This window comes from Cydia strobilella, chromosome 6 (genome assembly GCF_947568885.1).
Source record: "Cydia strobilella chromosome 6, ilCydStro3.1, whole genome shotgun sequence".
In the NCBI taxonomy this organism is placed as follows: Eukaryota; Metazoa; Arthropoda; class Insecta; order Lepidoptera; family Tortricidae; genus Cydia; species Cydia strobilella.
This window is the reverse complement of record NC_086046.1, coordinates 17889303-17903381: the sequence shown is the minus strand read 5'-3', so window position 1 is coordinate 17903381 and position 14079 is coordinate 17889303. Positions and strand designations below refer to the sequence as shown.

Genomic DNA, 14079 nt, shown 5'->3' with positions numbered 1-14079 from the left:
TATTTATACTCTGCGCGAAATTAATCTACACATTGTACATTGTACGGTAGGTATAGATATACCTAATGCTGAAAAACGTAAGAGTACAGATATTATAGGACTTATTTTTATTTATCTTTTCCTCCAAAGTTAAAGACTGGTGAAATTGGTAGTCACATTTTTGGTTTCGGTTTATAGTTATTAAGCTCAGACTCCAGTAACAGTCCATGCGATCAATTGTCGAGTATCACCAGTTATTCAGTAAAAAAAATGCGAAGTACCGCAGTTGCCATGTCATTAACGGGAGTTGACATATGCGTCCCCTAGTCCCCTTTTTACACGGAAAAACGTCGACATACACGCACGACGCACCCCCAACTTACTAAACATTCTTCCCGTGTAGTCTTCAAATATTCACCAATAGCAATACATCAACCCTTTGCCGATATGGTATTCACCGCACGTAGCTCCGGGGTGGTCCTACGTGAGTGTACCCTTGCACTGTATCCACAAAGTCCCTAATATAACGGCTAAAGGGTTATTATTGCTTGACCTGTAGATTGTGCGTGCCTACGATTACGATTGTCCATAGGGTGTCCGCTCACCTAGCGCAGGCGATTCGAATGCATAAACCAATATAAATTCGCTCTGCAATTAGGTATATTTACTATAGACTCTGAGGTCATAATACACTGTTTTTTCTTGTTTTTATAAGAATTTGAATATACAATCTGTGCGTACACACGTTATAATGACAGTTTTAGTCCTATCATTATGTCGCGAAGGGCCGATAATATCTATAAATCTACGTGTGGTGTATCGGACATAAATAACTAAGCATATTTCATGTCACAGTGGGGCTGCGGTCGGTAAGACCCAGGAATTGACATTAGTATGTAGCAAGATACCTGCGTGTAAGTTTATTGTATAATAGGTTTACACCAATTAAAACGTTAATTACGTTTACACAAATTCAATATTTTAATTGTATATCATTTCTTATGTTTTAGTCATAAAATAATAATCGACAACCAGGAAACATTTTTGCGTCAGACAACCGCAAAATTGCAAATAAATTGCGTGTTCGCATAAATAAACAATAAAATCTTTTTATGATATATTCATATCATAAAACAGCTTTCACGCTGTTTGTTCAGTAAGTGGTCATTATTATTTTTATTGACGTCCTGAATCCTGATACATAATTCAGAAAGCAAGTTGTTCCGGTGCTTGATCCTAATTTAGGACTGCAGAAATAGGTAAGATCGCATATTGCAGTAGTATATTATCTTTGCCATCTGCCTGCCCTTTAAATGACCAATATGACCATGCATTCAGTCCAGCCTAAAGAAGAGCTATTACTTACTGTTAAACCTGCTACAATTGAAAGACCATGAATGAAGATCACTAGAAGGCCGAATTTTCGATTAATTTATTTACACGTCTGTTTATATGTCTTAAATAAATTCCTAAGAATATAACAAGCAATCCATTCGAATATCTTAAATTTTTTTTTTGGATTTTTAAACAATATATTTGTTTAATACAAATCTATATTAAGTATAAACCAAGGCCAAAAGTCTCCGATCAAGACAGATTGAAAAGTTAAAACCACAAACACAGGATGTTTAAAAGGTTACGGCAGTTCAAAATGCATTTCCTTGAGCCTCTTATTTATAAACAAAAAAATATGTTTCGAGTAACTGTTACATTTACTCGGAATAGTAAAAAAGTTATCTTAATAACATCTTATTAGTCGAAAAAAAATTAACAACCGCATTTTATTTTTGTGGGAGCACGTTATTGTATTCAAAATTTATTACCCATACATTTTTCCCCTTGAAACTGGTTCATTAACAAGTTAACAGCTTTGCGTTTTTGTGGTACCATTGTCACTTTTTTTGGTAGAGATAAAATTTGTCGGACTTCTTAGTAAAGAAGAGATTTAGAAAAATATACGGGCCGGAGGATGAGAATCAAAGATATCTTACACACACAGACATATTATTAAATATATACCAAATAATATTTAATATGTCAAATATACCTATCCGTAGTGTAGGTACTATTCTACGATATTTATAATGCTCTAAATGCGAGAGGTACGTATATGTACTTGGAAATTAATGCTATTTTAAGCTTTTTGTTCATCCCATGTATGTTTTCTGTGTTATCTCCTCAATAAATAAATAAAAGAACTTGAACAAGTATTTGATGTCTTGATAATATACTTGTGTTCAGATTTTTATGAGCATCTGTCTGTAGTTTTTTCTCATTATCTTTTAAAATCCAGTAGTATTATCTATGAACATACAAATATAGGGACATTGATGAAGCAATATTTATCTTAACTCAATTATGATTTCCAAACCCCAGGGGGACGTCCCTTGTCAAAACCCTGTACCCTACTACCAGCATTAGTATTTTTTCTACATCTTATTAAAATGCATAGAAAATCTTAATTTATAGTCTGATCTGCCCTTACTTTCTTATCTACAGGGACGTCAGGGACCAGTATTAACACTGTCAAAATTACCCATTCAAAATCTCGCTTCATCTCCCCAGGCGAATTTCTGTGAAAAGCTCATTTTCACGAGTCGACACTAAGAAAACTCGTACGAAGGAAATGGGTAACATTTCCCCCTTCGAGCTATATATTCGCGTAGGTATACATATTAATAATAAAGGAAAATTGCTACCGCAGGCTACTATCAGAATCAAATTGCGTGGGGCAGAGCACGCGACCCTAAGCAGTCGATTTTTTAAAACCACAATAATGATTCCTATCGCTAAGCCAATAAGTCTCAAATCACAGTGTCGAAGAAGTATTAAAAAGGTTGTATACATCGCAAAGCGCATGCGTTCGTTTTGGAGCGAAAAACCGTCCACAGTGTTGTCATAGCAATGACGCATATTGCATCGCGCGAGCTCTTTCTACTCGTACCTAATTTCCTTTGTAACCGGTGTGTTTTCTTTGTGACCGTTAAGTTGTATTGGTTATCGGTTTATAAATTGCTAGTTACATTGTGTTTAAGATCGAAGCCTTTGTTCCATTCAAGTGTGGGCAGTGAGTGAACTCTGCGGGTTATTTACGTTTGAGGTAAATAGTTTACTCGTATTTGCTGCATCGGTTTTCTTTAACGTTTGTTTTATCGGTTCTGCTATCTCTTGTTTGTAGATTAGAATAGATATCTTTGTACTGTTTGTTTAGAAGTTCGTCATGGTTGAAAAGGGTATTCACCTGAAGCTTTTTCAATAGGAAAATATTGAGCTGATTGATTAAATTTCAACAGACTATTGTCAATAAGTAGTTTTGGAAAATGTAAACCTGTTTTGAGAATGAAACACAATTCTGCTCTATTTGTAGGTGTAATATATCTATGTTATCTATGTAACAGGATTGTAGTCTGTATGCACCGACAAATAATTAGTTATTTAGGCTATTGCTGAACCAGCGAGCTTTATTTTATTCTCTTTCTTCCCTTTCCACATTATGTGACTATCAGACGACGACAAATTTTAATTTTCCATATCAAACATCCTTAACAAAATTTTCTGTGATAGACGGACAAACACGGAAGTACCTGCTCCCATTTATCGCCATCTTTTCAGGATGTTGTACACTTGTACAGTTAAGTACCTACTCTGAAGTACGCGATGCACTTAAATTATGCAAAGAGGGCAGCGCCTTAAACGGTCATGTCAGTCAGCACAACCCGTCTGTCGCCATAAAACACAAACTAGTTTCAGCAGGAGTGGGTTAATTAGCACCTAATTAATTCCTCCGGTTCAACCTGTCCTTCCAACCCTTCCATTCACTGCTATATTGGTAACATCCCGTAAAAGAGTCATATCTCATTCAAAATGTGTCATAACTTATTGCCTTTCGTGCGCATGTATTTAGTAGTTCCCTTCCTATCGAAAAATGTGAGCGGACAGGATAAACAAGCTTTGGCGTTAATTGTGGAGCCTCAAAATTTGGGACGTAGTCGTCAAACGACATTGATTCAAATGCATTCTTGACTGAACACAGATTGTTTGACAATACAATTAGAACGCTAGAAAACTTTATGGTCTCTGCATTGAATATGCTATGAATTAGAAAAAGGTGTAGGTAAAGTAAAATGTACCTTATGTACTTAAAATTAATTTCAATATGGGAAGGATTATCCTCTGAATAGGTTCCTCTGAATACATTCAAAACCTCCTAGCAATTTAATTGACATGGTTTTATACTTGAATTAGTTAGTTTTTCCTTAGATTAAAATCTATTGCCTAACGCAAATCCACTAGGGCAGCATGATTTATAAAAACTGCAAGCTCTCGGACTAATAGGAGAGCTTGATATGTTAGTTCATGTATTATTCAATATGAGACATTGCTAAAAGTTGTGTAATCTATGGGAAAACATGTTTCTTTCGGTATGTTTTGCATGTCAACAAGTCTAGTAGTACTCCTGGTAGGACAAAATTGTTTTTCGATTCATGTAGTTATGTTATGACAATAGTAGTTTTAAAAACATTGAAAAGTTTAGATTTTTTGCATAAATATTCAATCAGTAAAATGAAGCTAAAGCAAAATTCAGTCTAGGCTTCAAAGATCTAGAAATACATACACTCGAAAAATTTTGTAACTGCTTCATGACTTTCTTGAGTCAGGTACCTAAGAATTAAAAACCGGCCAAGTGCGAGTCGGACTCGCGCACGAAGGGTTCCGTACCATCACGGAAAAAAGCAGCAAAAAAAATCACGTTTGTTGTATAGGAGCCCCATTTAAATATTTATATTATTCTGTTTTTAGTATTTGTTGTTATAGCGGCAACAGAAATACATCATCTGTGAAAATTTCAACTGTCTAGCTATCACGGTTCATGAGATACAGCCTAGTGACAGACGGACAGACGGACAGCGGAGTCTTTAGTAATAGGGTCCCGTTTTCACCCTTTGGGTACGGAACCCTAAAAACGGTATTAGGAAACCTTCACACACGTAACAGGAAAACAGAAAACCAAAAAAGTTACGATAACGGCTAAAATTCGAACCCGTCGAGTTCAAAGCCGCGATCCGGTTTCCAAAACTGCTCGCCGCAGACGCAGTGTCGCCCGGTGCAGCGCGGGAAACTCGCAGCCACGTACACGCCCACCGAGTTCCATGCTCAATGCATAGATGGCGCTATCTTTAATATATATATCCTTGATTTAAACCTTTACGATTTTTACTCATTATTATTCCCATTCATCATTATTTAAGTCCCGTCGTTGTAAATAATAATGTATATCCTTTTTTGAGAATAATATACGTAGCGGCAAAAAATCTATCATACTGCTATTTTTTGCAGGCATTCACTAAAAAAATCATGAAATCAGATTTTAGACATCATGTAAACAATGATTGTATAATAATCACGACCATAATTATATAATATACTAACGTCCCACTGCACGTGGCAACATGGGCAACCACGTTAGCACAATGCGGATTGGGGACTTCACACACCTCAATTATGTATGTTATAAAGCATATAAATACTGTAATTCTTATTAAAAAAAATACAATCGAATCTTACTAGCAATAGAACCTAGATGGATCGATTTTTTGCCTCGTTAGCCTCGGTTTAAAAATTAAATCGCATCGTTACTTTACAATTGAGTACCCACCGGGCTACTGCGAAAACTCGGCCAAACTAATTATTTTCAAAATGAATCCTAGCTTAAGTTTTTCCTAGTGTAAGTACATGTTTTTCCTTTTCCAAAAAGTCCCTTCTTATTTTATTTAAAAGCCTGGCAATCCTTATTTCTGACCGGATTTTCACAGGCAACCCTATACCACTGTATACCATACTACTACCCTACTATACCACTATTACCACTGTAATCGCAATAAAATTACCATCATTTTGATATATAATTTAAGTGTCAGACAGATGAGTGAAATTTTATTATCGATAAAAACACCTGTTTAAACACGGCAACCACATAATAGTGACCGGAACAAAATAGGCAACTAAACTTAATTGATTCATGTTGTACTACTTGTATGTACATTGGAACTTATTTCGTTAGTCAGACAAGTCAGTGAAATTTAAAGTTTTTTTTTATATAGCCTTGCCTATATTTATTTAGGCAACCCTATTTATTTATGTTCAGGAATATATTTTCTTTCATGAAATATAAGTTTCATCCGTCAGACGTATCGGTGAAGGTCGACCATATATAACGTTTCTCATTAGAACATTATTATTACCTACTCATGTAGACATATCGCTACCGGCGAAGTTATTTGTTTGCCAAAATGATCATATATGATACCGTTCAAATTCTCTGCTACATATTAGAAATGTGACGGCAAATAAAACCCAGAGCCTACGAGGTTTATTATATTTTATAGTTCTTCAAAGAAGACGTGATTTGAAATACGCTCGTAAACGTCACCCCTCGTTAGATTGGTATGGGGATCGCATGATACATCGTTATTTCGAACTCAAACAAATACTTGTCAATCGCTCCCTACTTGAGTTGGAGTGCCTCGTTTATTCAGTGCTCAGGGGAATGTTTTAATACTATAGTTTATTTAGTATTTTTTTGTAATCTCGGATCTCGCACTATTTTAATTGGTATTGTACACGCACTCTCTACATAGTCTAATTGGTCAGTAGGTAGTTAGGTAGGTAAGTTTAGTATTCTAGGTTAAAAAGGAAACTATATATTTTTCTTTCTGTAGTTTTTTATTGAGGTGTGCAATAAAGAGTATTTGTATTGTCAATACAATACACATATGTACTCTTTATTGCACACCTGCAGCTTTATTCACGCTTTAGATTAGGAGCTTTGATGAATGTGGAACCTAACCTAACAAAAGAAAACAAAACACTAAACAAGAAACTGTCATTGTCAACAGATTGGCGCGCACCAATGGCCGACGAGGAGGCTCGGGCGCGGCGCGCGCCCGCGCCGCCGCCGCGGCAGCCCGCGCGGCCGCCGGACCCGCGCCCGCGTACCCTCTCCCCCGACTCCCCTGCCAACCTCCCCGCTCCCCCGCGCCTCATCAGACCCTCCGAACACCTGGCGTTGGTTGAGTGGTCTGAGCGGAGGCCGCATCCTCTGTGCCCGACCGTGATCATCCAAGGTCCGAGACCTGCTGTTCCGCCGCGCCCTCCTGTGCATAGGCACGTCGCACCCCCGCAGCCGAGGATGCCTGCACCAGTGCCTCAAGGTCATGCCGGCCAGCAGGTCATGAGGATGCCGCAGCAAAGGAGAGATATTCAGGTAGGTCTAGTTCTACATTTTTCTAATGAAATGCCTAAAATGAAGTCATTAAGGTTGATAATATTCGCTATGTAAAGTTTTTTTATGAAGAAAACTAACACAAAAAATATCTGAAAGTTTCTTGCGGCCTCGTCATTATATACTTATTAAAAAAACCGGACAAGTGCGAGTCGGACTCGCCCACCGAGGGTTCCGTACTTTTTAGTATTTGTTGTTGTAGCGGCAACAGAAATGCATCATCTGTGAAAATTTTAACTGTCTAGCTATCACGGTTTATGAGATAGAGCATGGTGACAGACAGACGGACAGACGGACAGCGGGCAGTCTTAGTAATAAGGTCCCGTTTTTACCCTTTGGGTACGGAACCCTAAAAAGACGATTTATGTTATTGAACTACAAATTATAACCATGTGTTTACTTCCTTACAATTGAGACTAACCTCGTTTGTTATATTTTACTTAAAACCATTAAAAACGAACAGGATATTCTATGTATGTACCTACTCAACACATATTATATGTTCGAAAAATATTGTTTACTTACATAATACTCGTACATTCCTTTGTCCAGCACTAGCAGCCAGATAAAAACAGAATAAATAGGAAGTAAGCAGTAATAATTCATATTTCATAACAGCCATAATATAATAAAAAACTTCTGCGTGTTCGAAAGTTTAGGGTCGTTTACTAAAAAAAAAAATTGAAACGAACGAGGCCATTCCGTAACGTTATTTGCAAAACTTTCATGCCGAGAGTCCAGCGGGGAGAACGGAATAGTCTGTTAAAAGTTAATAACAATGCTGAGCTTTTTTAATGCCAGGGTATAACTTTTCTCGCGTATGTTTTAACGCATAAACTGCGTCTACCGGCTTACTGGGTTGTCATTCCAATCGGGCGCATGCGAGTCCACGGCTAAGCTAAAACACGTAGTGTTAAGCTCTGTTTTCCTAGGATAGCGGTGCTGTCATATAGCGGCCGTCTCCATACAAAATAATACGGCTAGATATGGATGGAGTTCACGGTAGAATCTCAGGCATCCCATGGCGCCTTCAAAACGGTAAGACGGGTGACGCCGGAGTGGCTTTTAGTGGGTATACCTCCTCTCCTCCTCTCTTTAGGAGAGGATGGCTGCAGGAGGGAGTCCCACATATTCCCCAATGGCTCCCCAGGCCGGGGGAATACGTAACGCATTTTACCACTCCGTCAACAAAAAAAAAAGATATGGATGGAGTGGTATTTTATATTGAGTCGGCCGAATCGGTCGGCTATACGACGACACCGCTATCCTAGGAAACCAGCGCTTAACGTCCTGGCCACGACATTGCGCGACTGACTTCGGCTAAGGCGAAAACCATAGGTGGGAACGAAAGGTTCGATCGCTGTGTCTCGTTCCAACCTATGGTTGTCGCGGAGCCGAAGCTAGTCACGCAATGTCGTGGCCAAGACGTAAGTTTCGGATCGATAATTCTGCACAGACTGCAGTGACATTGTGTGAAATATGACGTCAAATTACTATGAAAATATGGCGTATGTATATCCACACCACACTTCCACACTTTGTCATCTTAAGGTGCAAAATTTGCATACAAGAACATTAATTGCGTGCACGTCAGTAGCGACCACCTAGTAGATTCTTAGCGACAGTGATTTGACAGTTGCCAGATACCTAATAGTTTGAAAATGTGGCTCGAGGAAAGTTCATATCTGTGCCACGTCGAGCACGAACTGTCATTTTCCTACCAGCCAATTTGCACTTTCGCCCATATGAAAATGCCAATAATAAGAAAATGATGATGTCATGTTTAAATGGGAAACTATTAGTATATAGTATAAATATTTTGAATTATGTGTGTGAGATCTCATTTGTGAGCCCAAAAACAAGCATATTTTGCAGCTTATGTCAAAAATGAGTCTGAAGCCGGTGCCCCAAGTAAATTCGTTCGTATACCTATCAAAAATGTTTGAAAATACTTAATACTTTACATTAAGGTTAAAAGTGTGGCATACGGGTATGTGTGGTTGGCCTTCGCATTGGGGTTTGTTAACACATTGATTAGTTTTAGTTATTGCGACTTCATACATTTGCTACTTGCAGCTTACATTTAGTGGCAAATGTATGAACTCGCTACACTTGTCTTATCCCGCAGACATACTTACCCGTACTGATCTTACATCTCCAGTAATTCCTACAAATTATGTAATTCTCACCATTTCACTGGTTGTCCGAGTGATCTACTCCGCGTTCGATAACCATTTGGAATAAAATCCCTGGTAGCCACGTTCGTAATACGGTAGCCGGTTTAATTCGTAACGGACATCAGATATACGGCAGTTCATGCGCAAAAATGGAGCAAAACCCGCCTCGCCTTTTACGGGCACTATGAATGCATTTTGATGTTGCCTTACGCACTTTTTGACCACGCTTTTTTTGCATTTTAACAATGCTATCTGCTCTCAGCGTGTAATCATGTATGCCTCTCGGTTTTTCACATATCTTGGTTCATGTTACCATATGTCTGCTTACTAGGATCTCCTTTTGTTGGAGGTTGGAATCATGGCACAAATCGATCGTGATCTAAGGGCTGGCTGTTTCAAAATTAACGTCAGTTATCATTATTCATTACCGTTATTGAATTATTTGGCAAATTTGACAGTTCTGTTAAGTTTAATGTTAACCTGTAAACCGTTCCGTTAAATGCGGCTCATGTCTATTAATGGTTTTCAAAGTTGACTCTTTTTAAATTTAACTTTTTGGGAAGTTTATCGGTTTTCTCTATCATCCGTCTGAAAGTGTGTTAAGCTGATTCCAGGGGGCTCTTGGATATTTTACTATTAGTATTTAACTTATGTTTTAATTTGCACTCGTGTATTGCGCGCACATTTCCAGGATGTTTATCAAGTCTTTGTCAAACTTTCGATTGTTTTGCCTGCGACATGGCGAGTGGGCGAGTCCATTCTTCGACCACATCGCATATATGCTAATGATGATCTGTTGACGATGATACGGCATGTTCGCGATCGATACGAAAGCGATAGATGTGACTCACTGTTATACAACACATTGTTTTCGGTGTTGTTGCAATTGCTCACAGGAAACACCAGCGGTTATAGCATGGTAGGATTTTTATCGCCTGTCACTATGCCTGTCAGGCGATAAAATCCTACCATGCTGCAACCGCTGGTTTTTAGTAGTTGACTTTTGGCACCGCTACCTCAAAGGGTTTCCAAAAGCTTGTCAAGTTTCCAGAAAATTCGTACTTTTCCTACAGCTAATGATAAAATTTAAAATTAACGGTGACTTGCTTACGATTTTTTTTGACGCATCACCGCTGCTGGCTTTTATGGAAAACTTTCTAAAATGGACAAAAATTAAATTCTTGTAATTCCTGTTTTTAGAAATTTCTAAGCCCTCTCCTAACTTTTCTGGGAACTTTCTGCATGCATTTTTATTATTGTTTGAAGGATCGCAGTAGACTGGTTTCACCGATCACATGATTTTGTCGCGTCCGGCGAGCATTGGGAACAAATGCGTTGGCGCCACGCGAAAAACGTGTCTTGTTAATCATTATACTTTACACGTGATCGCAAATCTTCTTTGTGAATCATTGTCTTTTTTCTTACATACAAATTAGCTGCGTTTTACTTTGATTGTTGTGGCTCATAAACAGGACGCATGAAATCATACGATAGGTCTTCTTATTAAGTAAGTATATAAAATGTAAAAAAGTATATGAATGCGTGGCAAAATGCCTACGAAGATGATGATGCGACGCATAGCACCCAGCATAGCATAGTGGATATAGTGCGTGATAAAACTCGATTGTCCACAATATAGGTACTATTAGGTACTAGCCTGACCTATCCTGATCCTGGTTTATTTCTTCCACATTATACGAAAGAGAGCCTTTGAAAGTTTATAATTAGAGTCGGAACAAGCTAACTCTGCACGGCATTTGCAATGACAAAGTAAGGAGATATAATCATTAAGTTCAAATTTCTATGAAAATATGACGACATTCCATCACTTTATCCTGTTCAAGTCGGCGCAGTTAAAATAGACGAACTGTAGTATGTAATTATGAATTTCACCCAGCAAATTGGCGGGCCAGTTTGTGTGAGGCTTACGCAGCCACGCTGTATTCTCCAGTCCTGGAATAGCCAACCAACTCAATTACGAGGTAATCTTTCACGCGAAATCTCTGTCATTAAAGCGGCACTAAACATCATGTGTTTGAAATCTGGTTGACCCAGATAAAGGGCCCTCCACACGCTAATGACGCGGCCAGACAGGGCGGAGTCGGGCCTTGGCCTAAAACCGCTTTGGAGGGACCTGGGTGTTCCCTTTCATGTGCGAGCGCAGGTGAATCAAGTTCACCTTAAGACCTCGAGATAATTAATGACAAATGACAATGCGTACTCGAAATTGCATTTATTGGCTATATGTACGACAGTGGCGCCCATCTGACGGCTTAGTAGTTATCTGGAAGTATTGTGCAACTCCCAACAATTGACATGGGTGAGCTAACCTGAGATGATGCAGGGGCCTAATGATGCAGGGGTTCCAAAATTACAGTAAAAATAAGAAGTTAAAAGTCACAACAGAAAAATACCAAGGAGCTATACATTGACTGCGTGGAGAAAGTCCTTCAGATGAAAAAGTAATCAAGTGGAAAAAAGTAGCCGAGGTTTGTGATAACTGGAGAAAGATAGTAGAGGAGGCCAAACCCACAAAGGCAAATCTATCGCTATCTGAACAAACGAGATGAATCTCATCAACGTTTCTATTTCGTCGCTACACTTCATGTAATACATGAAATACAGGTTGACCTGAGCCTTGGATTCACCCGTTCTTGGTAAAGAGGTTGGAATGGCTCCCCCTGGCCCAATTTCGGTTAGTTCCGGCTGTTTTGACTGTTTTGTTTTGCCGTGCAATTTTGAGATGCCTTTCCAAATGCCCATCAAGTTTCCCGAAGCATTATCTTAAGAAATAAAATAAGCAATTAAGACATGCTTACATTTATTTAAGAAATAAAAAAGATTTTTGATTAATGTGCCCTTTTTTTTACATACATCGCTCCATGTTTTGTTAAACTGGTTGTTTATGAGATTTTGACTGCTCGCCTGGTTGTGTTGATTCATTCTTCATTTAAATCTTTATCTTTATTTTGATGATTGCTCTATTAAATAGTTTTACTTTATACAACCCTGTTGAGATTCAATGATAAACAGCCAATTCGAATCTTGGCATTTACATGAGATGGAAGTAAGACAAATTCCATACCGTAGCAGTTCTGAATTCGTACCTCGAGTAGGTACGAATTCAGAACTGCCATATAGATATATAACTTATATAATATATATATATATAGTCCTACTCATCGATTTCGATGACGGCGACCTCAGCAATTATGGATTACGCCGAATGTGGCTGGCCAGGCCGAACTTGGTCTTAAAGACTCTATTGCAGGTGTTACATTAGAGTTGGCCAGACGCGTTACACGTATACGCGTACGAGGGCTTCGGTCTCTCTTTACGTTGTCGGCGTTTGACATCTAAGATAGAATTTTAAGAATTTAAAGAAAACGTAAGTAAGATTTTGACACAGATACTGATTGTTTTGTTCTACTTTCGAAACAACCTCAATATTATTGATTTTATCAGCAAATTACCATCATTATTCACATGATAAATCGTTTTCCTCTCAGCCTATCAATATGAAATCAACAATGCAATCACAGTACGCGTTGCTTAATCTCGTCAAAGTTAATTAAAATTTCTATTTAACCTTTTTAATTGGCAGCTCTCATCTGGCGCGGACATCTCTCGATATTGAATCTGTGACCCACATAAGGGCAGGGGGTAATTCCAAACGCTGATAGCGTCGAAAGGTCGAGTGAACCGGAATAAGTCCTCTTTCTGACTGCTTAACTTATATTGACGGGGATATGGACCGTGATTACCTTTTGTATTGTTTCCGAGCACCCGATATTTCGGGGTAATTTCATGCATCTTGTTCACGGGTAACTGAAGTTAGCGGGTGGGTGTCAAAGTTGTGTAGTTGTGTTCAAAACTGTTAGACAAAATAATACTAGAGCGTCTAACGTAGACAATGTAGTGCAGCTGAAGTAGATTTTGTTCGACACTTTACATTTGTGTTTGATGGAAACTAGATCGGAAAACGCCGAGTTTGAGAACTTAATTTGCTACCGACCTTAGTGTCTATATTGCTCTTGAGAGTATTGAATTTCAGACATATAAAATTATAATTCTGTGTTATTAATTTATAAATTTACAATTTGACATCCTACATTTACATTTCAATCCTAATACCCATTTTATAAATTTTCGTGTTTTTAAGTTTAAACTTTAATATTAGTTGCATGTTTGCTTGTTATGGTTGTCCATGTAGTTTTAAGTAATTTATACATTGAAACACAATGTAAAATTGTTTTATGAATAAATGCAATGAAATGAATGAAACGAATGAAACGAATGAAACGAATGAAACGAATGAAACGAATGAAACGAATAAAACGAATGAAACGAATGAAATTAATGAAATTAATAAAATATTAACAAGTTATCTTAAGATTTACACTATTAACTCGCCGCCAAAAAGCCACTCCCATACAGTTGAAGTTACACTCTTGTTTTAAAACGACATGCTTATATTAAGCACATAAAACTTGGCATGAACATTACGTACCTACTTAGCATAAGTCTGGTACTAGTTTTCGTTTCTAAAAAATGTTATAAAAAGAAAATAGCTAGTAGATTTTGTCCCTATGTAAAATGGCGGCGGCTAGGTTTGTGTGACTTAATTAACAACGTATAATT

General features: G+C 38.0%; 1 protein-coding gene across 8 annotated transcripts in view; it reads left to right on the top strand.

Annotated features, from left to right (window-relative positions):
* LOC134742191 (rho GTPase-activating protein 23) overlaps positions 1-14079 on the top strand; it is a 402175-nt gene that overhangs the window by 48655 nt on the left and 339441 nt on the right. For all 8 annotated transcript variants that reach the window (XM_063675176.1, XM_063675179.1, XM_063675183.1 and 5 more), the window contains one exon: positions 6876-7243. In XM_063675176.1, the coding sequence (XP_063531246.1) occupies positions 6876-7243 (368 nt within the window). The remainder of the gene's footprint in view (positions 1-6875; positions 7244-14079) is intronic.